Source organism: Ranitomeya imitator, chromosome 2 (genome assembly GCF_032444005.1).
Source record: "Ranitomeya imitator isolate aRanImi1 chromosome 2, aRanImi1.pri, whole genome shotgun sequence".
Lineage (NCBI taxonomy): Eukaryota > Metazoa > Chordata > Amphibia > Anura > Dendrobatidae > Ranitomeya > Ranitomeya imitator.
The window spans coordinates 45055208-45081533 of NC_091283.1; the positions used below are offsets into that span (position 1 = coordinate 45055208).

A 26326-nucleotide genomic window follows, 5' to 3' on the forward strand; every position below is an offset into this window, starting at 1 on the left:
CAGTGACTATGGATTCTTTACTGTACGAGCAGTAACTGGATTCTTTACTGTACGAGCAGTGAGGCTATGGATTTACTGTACGAGAACAGACTATAGATTCTTTACTGTACGAGCAGTGACACTAGATTCTTTACTGTACAAGCAGCGTCGCTATAGATTCTTTACTGTACAAGCAGCGTCGCTATAGATTCTTTACTGTACGAGCAGTGACTATGGATTCTTTACTGTACGAGCAGTGACTATGGATTCTTTACTGTACGAGCAGTGACTATGGATTCTTTACTGTACGAGCAGTGACTATGGATTCTTTACTGTACGAGCAGTGACTATGGATTCTTTACTGTACGAGCAGTGACTATGGATTCTTTACTGTACGAGCAGTGACTATGGATTCTTTACTGTACGAGCAGTGACTATGGATTCTTTACTGTACGAGCAGTGACTATGGATTCTTTACTGTACGAGCAGTGACTATGGATTCTTTACTGTACGAGCAGTGACTATGGATTCTTTACTGTACGAGCAGTGACTATGGATTCTTTACTGTACGAGCAGTGACTATGGATTCTTTACTGTACGAGCAGTGACTATGGATTCTTTACTGTACGAGCAGTGACTATGGATTCTTTACTGTACGAGCAGTGACTATGGATTCTTTACTGTACGAGCAGTGACTATGGATTCTTTACTGTACGAGCAGTGACTATGGATTCTTTACTGTACGAGCAGTGACTATGGATTCTTTACTGTACGAGCAGTGACTATGGATTCTTTACTGCACGAGCAGTGACTATGGATTCTTTACTGCACGAGCAGTGACTATGGATTCTTTACTGTACGAGCAGTGAGGCTATGGATTTACTGTACGAGAACAGACTATGGATTCTTTACTGTACGAGCAGTGAGGCTATGGATTTACTGTACGAGAACAGACTATGGATTCTTTACTGTACGAGCAGTGACTATAGATTCTTTACTGTACAAGCAGAGACTATGGATTCTTTACTGTATGAGCAGCGACACTAGATTCTTTACTGTACAAGCAGCGTCGCTATAGATTCTTTACTGTACGAGCAGTGAGACTATGGATTCTTTACGGTACGAGCAGTGAGGCTATGGATTCTTTACTGTATGAGAAGTGAGGCTATGGATTCTTTACTGTACAAGCAGCGTCGCTATAGATTCTTTACTGTACGAGCAGTGAGACTATGGATTCTTTACGGTACGAGCAGTGAGGCTATGGATTCTTTACTGTATGAGAAGTGAGGCTATGGATTCTTTACTGTACAAGCAGCGTCGCTATAGATTCTTTACTGTACGAGCAGTGAGACTATGGATTCTTTACGGTACGAGCAGTGAGGCTATGGATTGTTTACTGTATGAGAAGTGAGGCTATGGATTCTTTACTGTACAAGCAGCGTCGCTATAGATTCTTTACTGTACGAGCAGTGAGACTATGGATTCTTTATGGTACGAGCAGTGAGGCTATGGATTCTTTACTGTATGAGAAGTGAGGCTATGGATTCTTTACTGTACAAGCAGCGACACTATAGATTCTTTACTGTACGAGCAGTGAGACTACACTGTGTGCAGAATTATTAGGCAAGTTGTATTTGGATCACACGATACTTTTTATACATGTGGTTCTACTCCAAGCTGTTCAGGCTTGAGAGCCAACTACCAATTAAGTAAATCAGGTGATTTGCATCTCTGTAATGAGGAGGGGTGTTGTCTAATGACATCAACACCCTATATAAGGTGTGCTTAATTATTAGGCAACTACCTTTCCTTTGGCAAAATGGGTCAGAAGAGAGATTTGACGGGCCCTGAAACGTCCAAACTTGTGAGATGTCTTGCAGAGGGATGCAGCAGTCTTGAAATTGCCAAACTTTTGCAGCGTGATCACCGAACAATTAAGCGTTTCATGGTAAATAGCCAACAGGGTCGCAAGAAGCGTATTGGGCAAAAAAAGTGCAAAATAACTGCCCATGAATTGAGGAAAATCAAGCGTGAAGCTGCCAAGATGCCATTTGCCACCAGTTTTGCCATATTTCAGAGCTGCAACGTTACTGGAGTAACAAAAAGCACAAGGTGTGCGATACTCAGGGACATGGCCAAGGTAAGGAAGGCTGAAAAACGACCACCTTTGAACAAGAAACATAAGATAAAACGTCAAAACTGGGCCAAGAAATATCTTAAGACTGACTTTTCAAAGGTTTTATGGACTGATGAAAGGAGACTGACTCTTGATGGGCCAGAGGCTGGATCAGTAAAGGGCAGAGAGCTCCACTCCGACTCAGACCCCAGCAAGGTGGAGGTGGGGGACTGGTATGGGCTGGTATCATCAAAGATTAACTTGTGGGACCTTTTCGGGTTGAGGATGGAGTGAAGCTCAACTCCCAGACCTACTGCCAGTTCTGGAACACTTCTTCAAGCAGTGGTACAGGAAGTAGTCGGTATCGTTCAAGAAAAACATGATTTTCATGCAGGACAATGCTCCATCACATGCCTCCAACTACTCCACAGCGTGGCTGGCCAGTAAAGGTCTAAAAAAAATAATGGCATGGCCCCCTTGTTCACCTGATCTGAAACCCATAGAGAACCTGTTGTCCCTCATAAAATGTGAGATCTACAGGGAGGGAAAACAGTCCACCTCTCGGAACAGTGTCTGGGAGGCTGTGGTGGCTGCTGCACGCAATGTTCATCGTAAACAGATCAAAAAACTGACAGAATCTATGGATGGAGGCTGCCGAGTGTCATCATAAAGAAAGGGGGCTATATTGGTCACTAAATTTTTGGGTTTTGTTTTTAGATGTCAGAAATGTTTTTCTACATTTTGTGCAGTTATATTGGTTTACCTGGTGAAAATAAACAAGTGAGACGGGAATATATTTGGTTTTTATGAAGTTGCCTAATAATTCTGCACAGTAATAGTTACCTGCACAAACAGATATCCTCCTAGGATAGCCAAATCTAAAAAACCCCACTCCACCTTCCAAAAATATTAAGCTTTGATATTTATGGGTCTTTTGGGTTGATTGAGAACATAGTTGTTGATCAATAATAAAAATAATCCTCTAAAATACAACTTGCCTAATAATTCTGCACGCAGTGTAAGGATTCTTTACTGTATGAGCAGTGAGGCTATAGATTCTTTACAGTAAAAGCAACGAGACTATGGAACTCTCTGCTACATAAGACTCTAATGGTGGATTCACTATAAAAAGAAAAAAAAAAAAATAGTACAAGGGGCCTATACACCTTCCTTCCTTGACAAGTCTATTACAGGTCCTGGGCTCTGGATGGGATGTTGATCCAGGGAACTAGTCTGAATGGAGTCGGGAAGGAGTTTTTCCCTCTAATATGGGGCACTTAGCATGTGTCTCATGGAGATTTGCCTTCCTCTGGACAAACACGCTAGATTATAAGTTTGTCTGGATGGATTTATGTTTTCTCTCAGACTACGATGACCCTGATGCTACACCGCGGCCATACTGCAGTACGGTGATACTGATGCTACACCGCGGCCATACTGCCGTACGGTGATACTGATGCTACACCGCGGCCATACTGCAGTACGAAGATCCTGATGTTACACTGCGGCCATACTGCGGTACGATGACCCTGATGCTACACCGCGACCATACTGCAGTACGATGACCCTGATGCTACACCGCGACCATACTGCAGTACGATGACCCTGATGCTACACCGCGGCCATACTGCGGTACGATGACCCTGATGCTACACTGCGGCCATACTGCAGTACGATGACCCTGATGCTACACCGCGACCATACTGCAGTACGATGACCCTGATGCTACACAGCGGCCATACTGCAGTACGATGATCCTGATGCTACACAGCGGCCATACTGCAGTACGATGATCCCGATGCTACACCGCGGCCATACTGCAGTACGATGATCCCGATGCTACACCGCGGCCATACTGCAGTACGATGATCCCGATGCTACACAGCGGCCATACTGCAGTACGATGATCCCGATGCTACACCGCGGCCATACTGCAGTACGATGATCCCGATGCTACACCGCGGCCATACTGCAGTACGATGATCCCGATGCTACACAGCGGCCATACTGCAGTACGATGATCCCGATGCTACACAGCGGCCATACTGCAGTACGATGATCCCGATGCTACACCGCGGCCATACTGCAGTACGATGATCCCGATGCTACACCGCGGCCATACTGCAGTACGATGATCCCGATGCTACACCGCGGCCATACTGCAGTACGATGATCCCGATGCTACACAGCGGCCATACTGCAGTACGATGATCCCGATGCTACACAGCGGCCATACTGCAGTACGATGATCCCGATGCTACACAGCGGCCATACTGCAGTACGATGATCCCGATGCTACACAGCGGCCATACTGCAGTACGATGATCCCGATGCTACACAGCGGCCATACTGCAGTACGATGACCCTGATGCTACACAGCGGCCATACTGCAGTACGATGATCCCGATCCTACACAGCGGCCATACTGCAGTACGATGATACTGATGCTACACAGCGGCCATACTGTAGTACGATGATACTGATGCTACACCGCGGCCATACTGCAGTACGATGATACTGATGCTACACTGCGGCCATACTGCAGTACGAAAATCCTGATGCTACACTGCGGTACGATGACCCTGATGCTACACCGCGACCATACTGCAGTACGATGACCCTGATGCTACACCGCGGCCATACTGCAGTACGATGATACTGATGCTACACAGCCGCCATACTGCAGTACGATGATCCCGATGCTACACCGCGGCCATACTGCAGTATGATGATCCCGATGCTACACAGCGGCCATACTGCAGTACGATGATCCCGATGCTACACAGCGGCCATACTGCAGTACGATGATCCCGATGCTACACCGCGGCCATACTGCAGTACGATGATCCCGATGCTACACAGCGGCCATACTGCAGTACGATGATCCCGATGCTACACAGCGGCCATACTGCAGTACGATGATCCCGATGCTACACAGCGGCCATACTGCAGTACGATGATCCCGATGCTACACAGCGGCCATACTGCAGTACGATGATCCCGATCCTACACAGCGGCCATACTGCAGTACGATGATACTGATGCTACACAGCGGCCATACTGTAGTACGATGATACTGATGCTACACCGCGGCCATACTGCAGTACGAAAATCCTGATGCTACACTGCGGTACGATGACCCTGATGCTACACCGCGACCATACTGCAGTACGATGACCCTGATGCTACACCGCGACCATACTGCAGTACGATGACCCTGATGCTACACCGCGGCCATACTGCAGTACGATGATACTGATGCTACACAGCCGCCATACTGCAGTACGATGATCCCGATGCTACACCGCGGCCATACTGCAGTATGATGATCCCGATGCTACACAGCGGCCATACTGCAGTACGATGATCCCGATGCTACACAGCGGCCATACTGCAGTACGATGATCCCGATGCTACACAGCGGCCATACTGCAGTACGATGACCCTGATGCTACACAGCGGCCATACTGCAGTACGATGATCCCGATCCTACACAGCGGCCATACTGCAGTACGATGATACTGATGCTACACAGCGGCCATACTGTAGTACGATGATACTGATGCTACACCGCGGCCATACTGCAGTACGATGATACTGATGCTACACAGCGGCCATACTGCAGTACGATGATACTGATGCTACACAGCGGCCATACTGCAGTACGATGATACTGATGCTACACAGCGGCCATACTGCAGTACGATGATCCCAATGCTACACTGCGGCCATACTGCAGTACGATGATACTGATGCTACACAGCGGCCATACTGTAGTACGATGATACTGATGCTACACTACGGCCATACTGCAGTACGATGATACTGATGCTACACTACGGCCATACTGCAGTACGATGATACTGATGCTACACAGCGGCCATACTGCAGTACGATGATACTGATGCTACACAGCGGCCATACTGCAGTACGATGATACTGATGCTACACAGCGGCCATACTGCGGCGCCTTTATGCAGACTAACTGTGATGATTTCATAGATTCCACCTAAAACTTTTATGGCTGGAGCCCAAGAGGGAAACCGCTCGACAACGTCTGTCTAATGCACGAGCACAATGTGCAAAAATATCACCAGGAAACTAATTAAGAGCCTGTAGATAATTATTAATCAGGCTGATAACCGGGGACATAGCGGGCGTTTAGTGAGGGCCACAGCCTGATCTCCGCAGGAGCAGAAACAGATGATTTGTGCAAGAAATAATAAGGCTCCATGGCGGCGTCTCATCTCTCTAATAAGACGCACAACAGGTTGTCTGGATGGTGAAAGGACATAACGAAAGCGCGGCGTCTCCTCATAGCACGCGGGAGCGTCCTCCTGGGCATCACAATTATGGCTTCTCTTCCCCTTCCTTCTATAGCAAACTGTAAAGCGCTGCGGAATATGTTAGCGCTAAATAAAAATAAAGATTATTATTATAGCAAACACTGGCCCCAAATGGGCAGAACCATGTAAATTCCTAATGAGTGGTGCACATTACTGCAGCCCCAAGTAAGCCAATGGCAGCTCCCGTATCTGCCGCCAAGGTAAGGTTAATGAGGCGTCATCCGGAGCTGCACTCAGAAATTTGTTGTCTGCGGTAATGAAGTCCCCAAACAATCCCGCCTTACACCTTTAGAAAACGGTCAGAAGTTTTGATCGCAGATTGCCGAGATGAAGGAGCAGAAGAGCCGCGCTGACCGACTCATTCCCTGCAGATGACCATCAGTCCCAGCGCTCAGCCGTGTACTTCTGTCCCTTCATTTTAGCGATCAGCGGGGGTCTTTACATCCTTAAAGCAATACGGATGTCAGTGGGGTGGGACAGTAACGCGGCAGACCCCCTGACGTTTTACCTGTAGTATGTGCAGCCCTTTAAGACACACAATGGCCAGCTCACACAGTCCGTCCCACGTCAGGTCCACGTGCGCTATGCACAGCAGGGGGCTGGGGAAACTCCTCTGCCACATAAGCTGGAAATGCCCCTCCAGGTACTTATAACACAGGAGCTCCTAAGGAGAGAAACCGGAGAATTACAAGCGGGGACCGTGGTTTTCTCTGACTTCATTGTGCAGAAAATTATCTCTATTCATTATGTAACTGTGGGTTTTCAGTGCACCCCTGGTGTGGCCCAACGCCCAATGTACCGATGTGCCCCTTACCGCCTTCGTATGTATAGAATGAACTGAAAACTTGACTGTGCACACTGACACTACAAGAGCCGAATGGGAGCAGCATGCATTCCTCCTGCTCGGCTCCTGGACGGACAATGTGTGCTCGTTTCCTGCGTGCACACACATGGATGAGGTTTCAGTTCAGACAGCGCTAGAGTTCGGCCACCCCAAGGGGGCACCGAGCGCTCGGCCACACCAAGGGGGCACCGAGCGCTCGGCCACACCAAGGGGGCACCGAGCGCTCGGCCACACCAAGGGGGCACCGAGCGCTCGGCCACACCAAGGGGGCACCGAGCGCTCGGCCACACCAAGGGGGCACCGAGCGCTCGGCCACACCAAGGGGGCACCGAGCGCTCGGCCACACCAAGGGGGCACCGAGCGCTCGGCCACACCAAGGGGGCACCGAGCGCTCAGCCACACCCAGAGTGCACCGAGCGCTCAGCCACACCAAGGTAACGCAAGTCATAGAAGGTTGAATAAATTGACACTGACATATATCTGCGATCTGATGTCTTATTACAGAGAAATCCACCTTGTTATTATGTAAATGAGCTGTTAAGATCTATGGGCAGGACATAGATCCCCCCCGAGATTCTTCCTCCAGAGAGGGCGCTACCTGTGTGAGACATGTAATGACCGACAGTGTGGCCCATAGATCTGAACAGGTCATTTACAGAAGTTCTGTGATGCAACCCCCCCCCCCCATCTTTATTATCGGGGGGACAATTTTGGAACGGAAAGGCACAGAGGAAAAAGAAAAACTCTTCCAGTGTTAATGGAGCTTCGAAAAGTGGAGGAGACTCATCATCTAACCTCACCTCCTGAATATACCCCTAGGGGATAAGAAAGTGAAGAACTAGTGAAGAACGTGACAGTCACGCTTAGTATTATGGGGGGCATGGATCCGCACGTCGGGGGTCGCAGGCAGTTTCGCGCCCACAAGCTGCACTCTTAATTAGATTCCCTGTTTCCCCCTTCGTTGCCAGCTTCACCCACCCATAGCTCGGCCATGTGTCAGTGGGCGGCAGCCTCATTAATCTAAAGCTGTTACACTGCGATCCTCACCATGCTATCACCAAGGGGGAACCGCATTAGTAACGGCTGATCGCAGCGCAGGGGGCACGGACCGCCGATACCTCTGTCTGCAAAAATAGGTGAACACAATTTCACCATGCCCGATCCTCTGCTACCACCGGAGATAAATCCCTGTCTGCGGCTGGTTTCCTACTGAAATACACATGCACGGTCGCCCCAGCTGAGCATGCATGTGTCTGACGAAGCCTGCAGAAAGGGCCCGTAGCCATGCAGTGTGTGCAGTGGTCATCACTGCCCTGCACCGATCGCGCGGTGGTAGCGCACACAGTTACGCGCTGCGAAGTAAAGACGCACCTGTCCGTATGTTCCAAGCAAGATCTCGGGGTCTCCATCAAAATCCACGTCTGCCGTCACAGCGCAGAGCACGCTGTCAAACTGATCGCTGCTCGGCAGGAGAAGCTGCTCCCGGAGGCCGTTCTGTAAGATGTTCCTAAGGCAAGAAAAACAAAATAATGATGTGTGAACATGTCCAAGTGCGGGGGGATTCAGAAGAGCCATGTCCCAGCACCAGCTCCTTCATGGGAAGAGGCGGCCGGTGACCATTGCCGATTTCCGCAGGCGTTGTTCTGCTCGTTCTAGCAGCAGTTCTGCCGTTTTGATGCTCGTGAACCAGGAAGCCCTGGATTAACTATATTATGGGTCACATATAAATGCTCTCCACTCAGGAGAAAAGATGATTTCCTGAACAGCGGACCCCTCTATCAACTTGACATCCCCTTTAAAGCCCCCCTTACCATCACAGAAAGGTAACTGACCAGTACACGGCAGACAGCTCTATGGTGCTGGTAACCAGGACGTTGTACTGCTCCAAGAAGGTCTGGCATGTCTCCACTTCTGGAACACAAGAGAGAGACCCCCAACAGCCGTGATTACTAGATAGACATGAGAAGGTCAATGATGGCTGATAACAGATAGCAATAGCCTCACCGCTCCATGCGCATGCGTCTCCTACAAGGGTATTCGGCATGCTAAATATGAGCACCTTGGAAAGGGGTCCGTCCTGCTGCAGAGCCCAGCTCTGGAGAATCTCTGTCCAAAAAAAAAATAATGGGGGTCACATGTAAGAACCACTATGGCCAGATAAGGGTCATGGGCAGAAAAATCCTTGGACTGCGTTTTTGTAGTTCTCCCTTAACAGAATAAGGGGATACCATCCTGATCGGTGGGGGTCCGACTGCTGGAAAAACCTCACTGATCACGAGAACTGGGGGTCAATGATGAGTGGGAAAGCAGAAGCCACAGGAGCAGGAGTGGGGGTGTCATGTAGGGTCCGGCCGCTACAGTAAGCAAAAGTATCATGTGTAAGAATACCCGCGGGACTTTTCTAAAAGCATAAAATCGACCTGCGCCAGGGTGTCAATGATACTGCGACCTCCGAATATTATGGCTATTTACCATTTTCCAGTAATATCTAGCAGTCTGTTTCCTCCATAGCCCTCCTGGTAAAACGCTCCAGCCACATGAAAACAGTAGGCCAATAGGTAGCATGACACGTACACGGAATATATATGCAATACATTGCTATGAAGTGCTGCTGCATCTTTCAGGTTGCACTCCCAGGAGATTCACACATTTATTTCACTTTGTTAGGAGATGCCGACTAATTTAATCTTTTGCATGACATTGAGTGGCTCTGTCTGACCCCACAGAATAGAAGTTCTAGGGGTCCTAGGTGTAAGATACTGGCACAATTGTATGATACGATCATATGTAGGGCTTTAGTTAGTATGATGATCCTTGAAACCCCCTTTAAGAATGTATTTCTCCAGAAATAAAAGTTCTGTACAACAGTGACACCTAGTGGAGAGTTTATAGAATGCAAAAGAATATTTACAAATTACAATAAAAAAAAAAAAAAAAAAAAGGTAATACTATCGAAATTAAAAAGAGGAACTTATTCTCGGTGTTCATCATTTATGCACAGATCAAGTAAAGTCCATCATACCTCGCTTTCCTTGGTCCACATGGGACACGCAGAAGTATCCGCTCTGACATCCGTACGCTGTGATCCGCCTCTGGGTGTCTGGGATGTTGTGAACACTCAGCCAGGTAACGCTGTAAATGCAGAACATATGTCTAGTAGATTCACATGTCTGGTTGGCTACTTTGATGTATAATACATGGTTCCCGCTAATTAGGATCTGTGGAAATAAGCGCTGCCTGTTGCCAACACTAGGGGGCGATCTTTACCCAGCTGTGTACTGTAGGTCTGCTATTGACCTGTAAAGGAGACAATATCGCCACCTGGTGGCAGCAAAGTAGACAGACAGGTTGTGTTTTTTTTTGTTTGTTTTTTTTTAATCAGAGAGGCAACTACCAGCTGTGCTTAGACTACAAGTCCCAGCATTGTAGAAAAAAAAAAAAATTATTATATATATGTATATATATATATATATATATATATATATATATATACACATATATATATATATATATATATATATATATATATATATATATATATTATACACAGGGGTTATTCAGGGCAATTTATTTCATAATTTCATCACTTTAGATCCCACTATATATTTTTGGAATATACTTTAATCACATCCTCATCATCCTTCTGGCACCGTGCCCGATGCACGCCTCTTGAAACGCTCTCACAGCACATGTGCCCTGAACGTCAGACTGTCCAGGTGCGACATGTCACTTATAACATGTACATTAAAGGAAGGAATGGGCAGAGGACAAAAAAAAAATATAAAAATCACATATACGATTGGACATGTCGCCAGAAGTGAGGTCCAATCATCGCTTGATCAGCAGCGAGAATGGCAGAAACGTGAGCATATGATTATTAAAGGTACTAAAGTACATAACACAGGGACATAAAGGGATTAAATAATAATAATGAAATAAAAAAGGACACGTTGAGAGTTTTCCTGGTGCATTTGCCTTACTGGGACGTGAGCGCAGTGTTATTCCAGCCCCCCATGCGGACCGCCGGCTGTCTCTTACTTGCTGGGGAGGTCTCTCAGCTCCGGGAACAGATGTTCCACCGGTTGTTCTTCGAATTGGTGCAGTCCTTCATTCTGCCAGACAGAGGCGCAGTCAGGGGTCATTAACACTTCCAGGCGGGGATATATCTCGTACAGTGGTCACATCAGCCCCCATTCACGCGTGTGGATCACAGGGAATCTCCAGGATCGGACATGTTGACTTCCAGTATGCCCAGTCTCGTTTCCTGCATCGCCCAGACTGCTGGCTGTCACATACACTACACACTATGGCCGATTCCTGTCTTTATGGATTAGGTAGACGTAGTTGGGTTCTCCCCACTTTCATCAGCGTGGACCCCAATTGCTTGCAAGTACATAAAATATTATCACCCTTCCCTCGCTGCTCATTTTGGCTGCACCTGTAGCATCACGTCAACAGTGCATGTCACCCCTGCAGCCAATCACTGAGCTCAAAGGCTGTGCCGATGTAGACAGGACAAGCTGCTGAGGTCAGTGATTGGCTGCAGCGGTGACGCAGTAATAGACAGAGCTCCAGCGCTGAACGCGGGGAGGAGGGAATACTATGCAAGTGTTTGGGGTCCGCTATCCCCAAAGTGCAGACCCTCTTTAACTATTAAGCTCCTGGAGCAGAGGATTCTCCCACCTCTTTGTACAGGTGAATGTACTGATCGTTGCCTCCCAATAGGAACACCGTCTCTTGTTGGTCTCCATCCTGCACCCTGCGGAGGACACAGACGTAGAACTGATGAGGTTTATCACCGGAAAAGGCCCAAACTTACTGCAACAGCAACTACAAGGATAAACAGAGAGAAGGGGCCTCCCTCCCGCCATCACCTCACTGTCCCCCATTGTGATGGGACTCCATGGCCTTCCATCTGTTTATGCTTTTCAGTTCTTAAAGGGGCTGTCTGGGGATTTGATATTGATGGTCGGGTCATCAATAGGACGGGTCATCGATACCACATCGGTTTGGGTCCAACACCCAACACCCCACCAATCAGCCAGAAGTCTAGGGGACATAGACCAGCAACAGCGTGGCTCCCTTCACCGTGTAGTGGCCGTTCTGGGGTACTGCAGTTCAGCTACCATTAAAGTGAATGGGAGCCGGTGGAGCTCATCAGTGGGGGGAGAACACGTGTCGGATGTTATTTTGATGACCTTATCCTAGGGATAAGCCATTCATATGAAAGTCTTGGACAAACCCTTTAAGGACAAAAATATTCACACTTGCGTGACGGGTATTAAACCAAAAGAGTTAAGTCAACCAATGTGACTTGTAAGTGCTGAGGGGGGCGCTGTTGCATTGATATCTATAGTAATGAGCAGTGGTGACAAGTGGTACTGCAAGTAACAAACAACTGCAGGGAGGGAAAATGTAGGAAGATTATACATGAGAAATATTGTAAGATGGCGATCAGAGGTGTGTGTGTGTGTGTGTGTGTGTGTGTGTGTGTGTGTGTGTATAGATATATACACACACCTAGATAGATAGATAGATAGATATAATAGATAGATATAAAACTCTCTCTCTATAGCTCTACTATATAATTGTCATGGTTGCCGCGACCAATCAGCGACGGCCACAGTCCGATTAGTCCCTCCCCTACTCCCCTGCACTCACTGCCCGGCGCCCGCTCCGTAATCCCCTCCACTCACCGCTCACACAGGGTTAATGGCAGCGGTAACGGCCCGCGGTGTAACACACTCCGTTACCGCTGCTATTAACCCTGTGTGTCCCCAACTATTTACTATTGATGCTGCCTATGCAGCATCAATAGTAAAAATATGTCATGTTAAAAATAATAATAAAAAAACAAAAAAAACTGTTATACTTACCATTTGCCGCCTTTCTCGCTCCTCGCCACGCTCCCGGGACCGTTCCATTGCAAGCGGCAGCTTCCGGTCCCAGGGCTGGTGTGCGACAAGGACCTGCCATGACGTCACGGTCATGTGACCACGACGTCATCATAGGTCCTGCTCACACCAGCCCTGGGACAGGAAGCTGACGCTTGCAATGGAGCGATCCCGGGAGCGTCCCGAGGAGCGGGAAAGGCGGTGGATGGTAAGTATAACAGGACTTCAACGGGCCTTCGGAAGGTGAGTATATGTTTATTTATTTTTTTAAGTCTCTATACTACGTGGCTCTGTACTGGGCAATATACTACGTGACTGGGCAATATACTACATGGCTGGGCAATATACTACGCGACTGGGCAATATACTACGTGGCTGGGCAATATACTACGCGACTGGGCAATATACTACGCGACTGGGCAATATACTATGTGACTGGGCAATATACTACGCGACTGGGCAATATACTACGTGGCTGGGCAATATACTACGCGACTGGGCAATATACTACGCGACTGGGCAATATACTACGCGACTGGGCAATATACAACGTGGCTCTGTACTGGGCAATATACTACGTGACTGGGCAATATACTACGCGACTGGGCAATATACTACGTGACTGGGCAATATACTACGTGGCTGGGCAATATACAACGTGGTTCTGTACTGGGCAATGTACTACGTGACTGGGCAATATACTACGCGACTGGGCAATATACGTGGCTGGGCAATATACAACGCGGTTCTGTACTGGGCAATATACTACACGACTGGGCAATATACTACGTGGCTGGGCAATATACTACGTGACTGGGCAATATACAACGTGGCTCTGTACTGGGCAATATACTACGTGACTGGGCAATATACTACGCGACTGGGCAATATACTACGTGACTGGGCAATATACTACGTGGCTGGGCAATATACAACGTGGTTCTGTACTGGGCAATGTACTACGTGACTGGGCAATATACTACGCGACTGGGCAATATACTACGTCGCTGGGCAATATACAACGTGGTTCTGTACTGGGCAATATACTACACGACTGGGCAATATACTACGTGGCTGGGCAATATACTACGTGAATGGGCAATATACAACGTGGCTCTGTACTGGGCAATATACTACGTGGCTGTGCAATATACTACGTGGCTCTGTACTGGGCAATATACTACGTGGCTGGGCAATATACTACGTGGTTCTGTACTGGGCAATGTACTACGTGACTGGGCAATATACTACGCGACTGGGCAATATACAACGTGGTTCTGTACTGGGCAATGTACTACGTCACTGGGCAATATACTACGTGACTGGGCAATATACTACGTGACTGGGCAATATACTACGTGGCTGGGCAATATACTACGCGACTGGGCAATATACTGGGCAATGTACTGGGCAATATACTATGTGACTTGGCAATATACTACGTGACTGGGCAATATACTACGTGGCTGGGCAATATACTACGTGGCTGGGCAATATACTACGTGGCTCTGTACTGGGCAATATACTACGTGGCTGGGCAATATACTACGTGACTGGGCAATATACTACGCGACTGGGCAATATACAACGTGGCTGGGCAATATACTACGTGGCTGGGCAATATACTACGTGACTGGGCAATATACTACGTGGCTGGGCAATATACTACGTGGCTGGGCAATATACTACGTGACTGGGCAATATACAACGTGGCTCTGTACTGGGCAATATACTACGTGACTGGGCAATATACTACGTGACTGGGCAATATACTACGTGGCTGGGCAATATACTACGTGGCTCTATACTGGGCAATATACTACGTGGCTGGGCAATATGCTACGTGGCTGGGCAATATACTACGTGACTGGGCAATATACTACGTGGCTCTGTACTGGGCAATATACTACGTGACTGGGCAATATACTACGTGGCTGGGCAATATACTACGTGGCTCTGTACTGGGCAATATACCATGTGGCTGGGCAATATACTACGTGACTGGGCAATATACTACGCGACTGGGCAATATACAACGTGGCTCTGTACTGGGCAATATACTACGCGACTGGGCAATATACTACGTGACTGGGCAATATACTACGTGGCTGGGCAATATACAACGTGGTTCTGTACTGGGCAATATACTACGTGGCTGTGCAATATACTACGTGGCTGGGCAATATACTACGTGGCTGGGCAATATACTACGTGGCTGGGCAATATACAACGTGGTTCTGTACTGGGCAATATACTACGTGGCTGTGCAATATACTACGTGGCTGGGCAATATACTACATGACTGGGCAATATACTACATAACTGGGCAATATACAACGTGGCTCTGTACTGGGCAATATACTACGTGGCTGTGCAATATACTACGTGGCTGGGCAATATACTACGTGGTTCTGTACTGGGCAATGTACTACGTGACTGGGCAATATACTACATGACTGGGCAATATACTGCGTGACTGGGCAATATACTACGTGGCTGAGCAATATACTACGTGGCTGGGCAATATACTACGTGGCTGGGCAATATACTACGCGACTGGGCAATATACTGGGCAATGTACTGGGCAATATACTACGCGACTGGGCAATATACAACGTGGCTGGGCAATATACTACGTGGCTGGGCAATATACTACGTGGCTGGGCAATATACTACGTGGCTGGGCAATATACTACGTGGCTGGGCAATATACTACGTGGCTGGGCAATATACTACGTGACTGGGCAATATACTACGCGACTGGGCAATATACTACGCGACTGGGCAATATACAACGTGGCTCTGTACTGGGCAATATACTACGTGACTGGGCAATATACTACGTGACTGGGCAATATACTACGTGGCTGGGCAATATACTACGTGGCTGGGCAATATACTACGCGACTGGGCAATATACAACGTGGCTCTGTACTGGGCAATATACTACGTGACTGGGCAATATACTACGTGGCTGGGCAATATACTACGTGGCTGGGCAATATACTACGTGGCTGGGCAATATACTACGTGGCTGGGCAATATACTACGTGACTGGGCAATATAATACGTGGCTGGGCAATATACTACGTGGCTGGGCAATATACTACGTGACTGGGCAATATACTACGCGACTGGGCAATATACAACGTGGCTCTGTACTGGGCAATATACTACGTGACTGGGCAATATACTACGTGACTGGGCAATATACTACGTGGCTGGGCAATATACTACGTGGCTGGGCAATATACTACGTGGCTGGGCAATATGCTACGTGGCTGGGCAATATACTACGTGACTGGGCAATATACTACGCGACTGGGCAATATACAACGTGGCTCTGTACTGGGCAATATACTACGTGACTGGGCAATATACTACGTGGCTGGGCAATATACAACGTGGCTCTGTACTGGGCAATATACTACGTGACTGGGCAATATACTACGCGACTGGGCAATATACTACGTGGCTGGGCAATATACAACGTGGTTCTGTACTGGGCAATATACTACGTGGCTGTGCAATATACTACGTGGCTGGGCAATATACTACATGACTGGGCAATATACTACGTGGCTGGGCAATATACTACGTGACTGGGCAATATACAACGTGGCTCTGTACTGGGCAATATACTACGTGGCTGTGCAATATACTACGTGGCTGGGCAATATACTGCGTGGTTCTGTACTGGGCAATGTACTACGTGACTGGGCAATATAGTACGTGACTGGGCAATATACTACGTGACTGGGCAATATACTACGTGGCTGGGCAATATACTACGTGGCTGGGCAATATACTACGTGGCTGGGCAATATACTACGTGACTGGGCAATATACTGGGCAATGTACTGGGCAATATACTATGTGACTGGGCAATATACTACGTGGCTGGGCAATATACTACGTGGCTGGGCAATATACTACGTGGCTGGGCAATATACTACGTGGCTGGGCAATATACTACGTGGCTCTGTACTGGGCAATATACTACGTGGCTGGGCAATATACTACGCGACTGGGCAATATACAACGTGGCTCTACTGGGCAATATACTACGTGGCTGGGCAATATACTACGTGACTGGGCAATATACTACGTGGCTGGGCAATATACTACGTGGCTGGGCAATATACTACGTGGCTGGGCAATATACTACGCGACTGGGCAATATACTACGCGACTGGGCAATATACAACGTGGCTCTGTACTGGGCAATATACTACGTGACTGGTCAATATACTACGTGACTGGGCAATATACTACGTGGCTGGGCAATATACTACGTGGCTCTGTACTGGGCAATATACTACGTGGCTGGGCAATATACTACGTGACTGGGCAATATACTACGCGACTGGGCAATATACAACGTGGCTCTGTACTGGGCAATATACTACGTGACTGGGCAATATACTACGTGGCTGGGCAATATACTACGTGGCTCTGTACTGGGCAATATACTACGTGGCTGTGCAATATACTACGTGGCTGGGCAATATACTACGTGGCTGGGCAATATACTACGTGGCTGGGCAATATACAACGTGGTTCTGTACTGGGCAATATACTACGTGGCTGTGCAATATACTACGTGGCTGGGCAATATACTACATGACTGGGCAATATACTACATAACTGGGCAATATACAACGTGGCTCTGTACTGGGCAATATACTACGTGGCTGTGCAATATACTACGTGGCTGGGCAATATACTACGTGGTTCTGTACTGGGCAATGTACTACGTGACTGGGCAATATACTACATGACTGGGCAATATACTGCGTGACTGGGCAATATACTACGTGGCTGAGCAATATACTACGTGGCTGGGCAATATACTACGTGGCTGGGCAATATACTACGCGACTGGGCAATATACTGGGCAATGTACTGGGCAATATACTACGCGACTGGGCAATATACAACGTGGCTGGGCAATATACTACGTGGCTGGGCAATATACTACGTGGCTGGGCAATATACTACGTGACTGGGCAATATACTACGTGGCTGGGCAATATACTACGTGGCTGGGCAATATACTACGTGACTGGGCAATATACTACGCGACTGGGCAATATACAACGTGGCTCTGTACTGGGCAATATACTACGTGACTGGGCAATATACTACGTGACTGGGCAATATACTACGTGGCTGGGCAATATACTACGTGGCTGGGCAATATACTACGCGACTGGGCAATATACAACGTGGCTCTGTACTGGGCAATATACTACGTGACTGGGCAATATACTACGTGGCTGGGCAATATACTACGTGGCTGGGCAATATACTACGTGGCTGGGCAATATACTACGTGACTGGGCAATATAATACGTGGCTGGGCAATATACTACGTGGCTGGGCAATATACTACGTGACTGGGCAATATACTACGCGACTGGGCAATATACAACGTGGCTCTGTACTGGGCAATATACTACGTGACTGGGCAATATACTACGTGACTGGGCAATATACTACGTGGCTGGGCAATATACTACGTGGCTGGGCAATATACTACGTGGCTGGGCAATATGCTACGTGGCTGGGCAATATACTACGTGACTGGGCAATATACTACGCGACTGGGCAATATACAACGTGGCTCTGTACTGGGCAATATACTACGTGACTGGGCAATATACTACGTGGCTGGGCAATATACAACGTGGCTCTGTACTGGGCAATATACTACGTGACTGGGCAATATACTACGCGACTGGGCAATATACTACGTGGCTGGGCAATATACAACGTGGTTCTGTACTGGGCAATATACTACGTGGCTGTGCAATATACTACGTGGCTGGGCAATATACTACATGACTGGGCAATATACTACGTGGCTGGGCAATATACTACGTGACTGGGCAATATACAACGTGGCTCTGTACTGGGCAATATACTACGTGGCTGTGCAATATACTACGTGGCTGGGCAATATACTGCGTGGTTCTGTACTGGGCAATGTACTACGTGACTGGGCAATATAGTACGTGACTGGGCAATATACTACGTGACTGGGCAATATACTACGTGGCTGGGCAATATACTACGTGGCTGGGCAATATACTACGTGGCTGGGCAATATACTACGTGACTGGGCAATATACTGGGCAATGTACTGGGCAATATACTATGTGACTGGGCAATATACTACGTGGCTGGGCAATATACTACGTGGCTGGGCAATATACTACGTGGCTGGGCAATATACTACGTGGCTGGGCAATATACTACGTGGCTCTGTACTGGGCAATATACTACGTGGCTGGGCAATATACTACGCGACTGGGCAATATACAACGTGGCTCTACTGGGCAATATACTACGTGGCTGGGCAATATACTACGTGACTGGGCAATATACTACGTGGCTGGGCAATATACTACGTGGCTGGGCAATATACTACGTGGCTGGGCAATATACTACGCGACTGGGCAATATACTACGCGACTGGGCAATATACAACGTGGCTCTGTACTGGGCAATATACTACGTGACTGGTCAATATACTACGTGACTGGGCAATATACTACGTGGCTGGGCAATATACTACGTGGCTCTGTACTGGGCAATATACTACGTGGCTGGGCAATATACTACGTGACTGGGCAATATACTACGCGACTGGGCAATATACAACGTGGCTCTGTACTGGGCAATATACTACGTGACTGGGCAATATACTACGCGACTGGGCAATATACTATGTGACTGGGCAATATACTGTGTGGCTGGGCAATATACTACGTGGCTGGGCAATATACTACGTGGCTGGGCAATATACTACGTGGCTGGGCAATATACTACGTGGCTGGGCAATATACTACGTGGTTCTGTACTGGGCAATGTACTACGTGACTGGGCAATATACTACGCGACTGGGCAATATACTACGTGGCTGGGCAATATACAACGTGGTTCTGTACTGGGCAATATACTACGTGGCTGTGCAATATACTACGTGGCTGGGCAATATACTACACGACTGGGCAATATACTACGTGGCTGGGCAATATACTACGTGACTGGGCAATATACAACGTGGCTCTGTACTGGGCAATATACTACGTGGCTGGGCAATATACTACGTGGTTCTGTACTGGGCAATGTACTACGTGACTGGGCAATATACTACGCGACTGGGCAATATAAAACGTGGTTCTGTACTGGGCAATGTACTACGTGACTGGGCAATATACTACGTGACTGGGCAATATACTACGTGACTGGGCAATATACTACGTGGCTGGGCAATATACTACGTGGCTCTGTACTGGGCAATATACTACGTGGCTGGGCAATATACTACGTGACTGGGCAATATACTACGCGACTGGGCAATATACAACGTGGCTCTGTACTGGGCAATATACTACGTGACTGGTCAATATACTACGTGACTGGGCAATATACTACGTGGCTGGGCAATATACTACGTGGCTCTGTACTGGGCAATATACTACGTGGCTGGGCAATATACTACGTGACTGGGCAATATACTACGCGACTGGGCAATATACAACGTGGCTCTGTACTGGGCAATATACTACGTGACTGGGCAATATACTACGCGACTGGGCAATATACTATGTGACTGGGCAATATACTGTGTGGCTGGGCAATATACTACGTGGCTGGGCAATATACTACGTGGCTCTGTACTGGGCAATATACTACGTGGCTGGGCAATATACTACGTGACTGGGCAATATACTACGCGACTGGGCAATATACAACGTGGCTCTGTACTGGGCAATATACTACGTGACTGGTCAATATACTACGTGACTGGGCAATATACTACGTGGCTGGGCAATATACTACGTGGCTCTGTACTGGGCAATATACTACGTGGCTGGGCAATATACTACGTGACTGGGCAATATACTACGCGACTGGGCAATATACAACGTGGCTCTGTACTGGGCAATATACTACGTGACTGGGCAATATACTACGCGACTGGGCAATATACTATGTGACTGGGCAATATACTGTGTGGCTGGGCAATATACTACGTGGCTGGGCAATATACTACGTGGCTGGGCAATATACTACGTGGCTGGGCAATATACTACGTGGCTGGGCAATATACTACGTGGTTCTGTACTGGGCAATGTACTACGTGACTGGGCAATATACTACGCGACTGGGCAATATACTACGTGGCTGGGCAATATACAACGTGGTTCTGTACTGGGCAATATACTACGTGGCTGTGCAATATACTACGTGGCTGGGCAATATACTACACGACTGGGCAATATACTACGTGGCTGGGCAATATACTACGTGACTGGGCAATATACAACGTGGCTGGGCAATATACTACGTGGTTCTGTACTGGGCAATGTACTACGTGACTGGGCAATATACTACGCGACTGGGCAATATAAAACGTGGTTCTGTACTGGGCAATGTACTACGTGACTGGGCAATATACTACGTGACTGGGCAATATACTATGTGGCTGGGCAATATACTACGTGGCTGGGCAATATACTACGTGGCTGGGCAATATACTACGTGGCTGGGCAATATACTACGTGGCTGGGCAATATACTACGTGGCTGGGCAATATACTACGCGGCTGGGCAATATACTGGGCAATGTACTGGGCAATATACTATGTGACTGGGCAATATACTACGCGACTGGGCAATATACTATGTGGCTGGACAATATACTACGTGGCTGGGCAATATACAACGTGGCTCTGTACTGGGCAATATACTACATGACTGGGCAATATACTACGCGACTGGGCAATATACTACGTGGCTGGGCAATATACAACGTGGTTCTGTACTGGGCAATATACTACGTGGCTGTGCAATATACTACGTGGTTGGGCAATATACTACGTGGTTGGGCAATATACTACATGACTGGGCAATATACTACGTGGCTGGGCAATATACTACGTGACTGGGCAATATACAACGTGGCTCTGTACTGGGCAATATACTACGTGGCTGTGCAATATACTACGTGGCTGGGCAATATACTGCGTGGTTCTGTACTGGGCAATGTACTACGTGACTGGGCAATATACTACGTGACTGGGCAATATACTACGTGGCTGGGCAATATACTACGTGGCTGGGCAATATACTACGTGGCTGGGCAATATACTACGCGACTGGGCAATATACTGGGCAATATACTATGTGACTGGGCAATATACTACGTGGCTGGGCAATATACTACGTGACTGGGCAATATACAACGTGGTTCTGTACTGGGCAATGTACTACGTGACTGGGCAATATACTACGCGACTGGGCAATATAAAACGTGGTTCTGTACTGGGCAATGTACTACGTGGCTGGGCAATATACTACGTGACTGGGCAATATACTACGCGACTGGGCAATATACTACGCGACTGGGCAATATACTGGGCAATGTACTGGGCAATATACTATGTGACTGGGCAATATACTACGTGGCTGGGCAATATACTACGTGGCTGGGCAATATACTACGCGACTGGGCAATATACAACGTGGCTCTGTACTGGGCAATATACTACGTGACTGGGCAATATACTACGTGGCTGGGCAATATACTACGTGGCTGGGCAATATACTACGTGGCTGGGCAATATACTACGTGACTGGGCAATATAATACGTGGCTGGGCAATATACTACGTGGCTGGGCAATATACTACGTGACTGGGCAATATACTACGCGACTGGGCAATATACAACGTGGCTCTGTACTGGGCAATATACTACGTGACTGGGCAATATACTACGTGACTGGGCAATATACTACGTGGCTGGGCAATATACTACGTGGCTGGGCAATATACTACGTGGCTGGGCAATATGCTACGTGGCTGGGCAATATACTACGTGACTGGGCAATATACTACGCGACTGGGCAATATACAACGTGGCTCTGTACTGGGCAATATACTACGTGACTGGGCAATATACTACGTGGCTGGGCAATATACAACGTGGCTCTGTACTGGGCAATATACTACGTGACTGGGCAATATACTACGCGACTGGGCAATATACTACGTGGCTGGGCAATATACAACGTGGTTCTGTACTGGGCAATATACTACGTGGCTGTGCAATATACTACGTGGCTGGGCAATATACTACATGACTGGGCAATATACTACGTGGCTGGGCAATATACTACGTGACTGGGCAATATACAACGTGGCTCTGTACTGGGCAATATACTACGTGGCTGTGCAATATACTACGTGGCTGGGCAATATACTGCGTGGTTCTGTACTGGGCAATGTACTACGTGACTGGGCAATATAGTACGTGACTGGGCAATATACTACGTGACTGGGCAATATACTACGTGGCTGGGCAATATACTACGTGGCTGGGCAATATACTACGTGGCTGGGCAATATACTACGTGACTGGGCAATATACTGGGCAATGTACTGGGCAATATACTATGTGACTGGGCAATATACTACGTGGCTGGGCAATATACTACGTGGCTGGGCAATATACTACGTGGCTGGGCAATATACTACGTGGCTCTGTACTGGGCAATATACTACGTGGCTGGGCAATATACTACGCGACTGGGCAATATACAACGTGGCTCTACTGGGCAATATACTACGTGGCTGGGCAATATACTACGTGACTGGGCAATATACTACGTGGCTGGGCAATATACTACGTGGCTGGGCAATATACTACGTGGCTGGGCAATATACTACGCGACTGGGCAATATACTACGCGACTGGGCAATATACAACGTGGCTCTGTACTGGGCAATATACTACGTGACTGGTCAATATACTACGTGACTGGGCAATATACTACGTGGCTGGGCAATATACTACGTGGCTCTGTACTGGGCAATATACTACGTGGCTGGGCAATATACTACGTGACTGGGCAATATACTACGCGACTGGGCAATATACAACGTGGCTCTGTACTGGGCAATATACTACGTGACTGGGCAATATACTACGCGACTGGGCAATATACTATGTGACTGGGCAATATACTGTGTGGCTGGGCAATATACTACGTGGCTGGGCAATATACTACGTGGCTGGGCAATATACTACGTGGCTGGGCAATATACTACGTGGCTGGGCAATATACTACGTGGTTCTGTACTGGGCAATGTACTACGTGACTGGGCAATATACTACGCGACTGGGCAATATACTACGTGGCTGGGCAATATACAACGTGGTTCTGTACTGGGCAATATACTACGTGGCTGTGCAATATACTACGTGGCTGGGCAATATACTACACGACTGGGCAATATACTACGTGGCTGGGCAATATACTACGTGACTGGGCAATATACAACGTGGCTCTGTACTGGGCAATATACTACGTGGCTGGGCAATATACTACGTGGTTCTGTACTGGGCAATGTACTACGTGACTGGGCAATATACTACGCGACTGGGCAATATAAAACGTGGTTCTGTACTGGGCAATGTACTACGTGACTGGGCAATATACTACGTGACTGGGCAATATACTACGTGACTGGGCAATATACTACGTGGCTGGGCAATATACTACGTGGCTCTGTACTGGGCAATATACTACGTGGCTGGGCAATATACTACGTGACTGGGCAATATACTACGCGACTGGGCAATATACAACGTGGCTCTGTACTGGGCAATATACTACGTGACTGGTCAATATACTACGTGACTGGGCAATATACTACGTGGCTGGGCAATATACTACGTGGCTCTGTACTGGGCAATATACTACGTGGCTGGGCAATATACTACGTGACTGGGCAATATACTACGCGACTGGGCAATATACAACGTGGCTCTGTACTGGGCAATATACTACGTGACTGGGCAATATACTACGCGACTGGGCAATATACTATGTGACTGGGCAATATACTGTGTGGCTGGGCAATATACTACGTGGCTGGGCAATATACTACGTGGCTCTGTACTGGGCAATATACTACGTGGCTGGGCAATATACTACGTGACTGGGCAATATACTACGCGACTGGGCAATATACAACGTGGCTCTGTACTGGGCAATATACTACGTGACTGGTCAATATACTACGTGACTGGGCAATATACTACGTGGCTGGGCAATATACTACGTGGCTCTGTACTGGGCAATATACTACGTGGCTGGGCAATATACTACGTGACTGGGCAATATACTACGCGACTGGGCAATATACAACGTGGCTCTGTACTGGGCAATATACTACGTGACTGGGCAATATACTACGCGACTGGGCAATATACTATGTGACTGGGCAATATACTGTGTGGCTGGGCAATATACTACGTGGCTGGGCAATATACTACGTGGCTGGGCAATATACTACGTGGCTGGGCAATATACTACGTGGTTCTGTACTGGGCAATGTACTACGTGACTGGGCAATATACTACGCGACTGGGCAATATACTACGTGGCTGGGCAATATACAACGTGGTTCTGTACTGGGCAATATACTACGTGGCTGTGCAATATACTACGTGGCTGGGCAATATACTACACGACTGGGCAATATACTACGTGGCTGGGCAATATACTACGTGACTGGGCAATATACTACGTGGTTCTGTACTGGGCAATGTACTACGTGACTGGGCAATATACTACGCGACTGGGCAATATAAAACGTGGTTCTGTACTGGGCAATGTACTACGTGACTGGGCAATATACTACGTGACTGGGCAATATACTATGTGGCTGGGCAATATACTACGTGGCTGGGCAATATACTACGTGGCTGGGCAATATACTACGTGGCTGGGCAATATACTACGCGGCTGGGCAATATACTGGGCAATGTACTGGGCAATATACTATGTGACTGGGCAATATACTACGCGACTGGGCAATATACTATGTGGCTGGACAATATACTACGTGGCTGGGCAATATACAACGTGGCTCTGTACTGGGCAATATACTACATGACTGGGCAATATACTACGCGACTGGGCAATATACTACGTGGCTGGGCAATATACAACGTGGTTCTGTACTGGGCAATATACTACGTGGCTGTGCAATATACTACGTGGTTGGGCAATATACTACGTGGTTGGGCAATATACTACATGACTGGGCAATATACTACGTGGCTGGG

The 26326-nt window shown here is 47.8% G+C and overlaps 1 protein-coding gene across 2 annotated transcripts in view; it reads right to left on the minus strand.

Annotated features, from left to right (window-relative positions):
- The window catches only part of KPTN (kaptin, actin binding protein), a 41000-nt gene that overhangs the window by 3274 nt on the left and 11400 nt on the right, over positions 1 to 26326 (minus strand). The window contains exons 5-11 of one of the 2 annotated variants that reach the window (XM_069746601.1): positions 11969 to 12044; positions 11324 to 11397; positions 10308 to 10417; positions 9290 to 9391; positions 9118 to 9196; positions 8657 to 8792; positions 6950 to 7105 (exon numbers count right to left, since the gene is read on the minus strand). In XM_069746601.1, the coding sequence (XP_069602702.1) occupies positions 6950 to 7105; positions 8657 to 8792; positions 9118 to 9196; positions 9290 to 9391; positions 10308 to 10417; positions 11324 to 11397; positions 11969 to 12044 (733 nt within the window). The remainder of the gene's footprint in view (positions 1 to 6949; positions 7106 to 8656; positions 8793 to 9117; positions 9197 to 9289; positions 9392 to 10307; positions 10418 to 11323; positions 11398 to 11968; positions 12045 to 26326) is intronic. The other variant, XM_069746602.1, reaches the window with a different exon arrangement.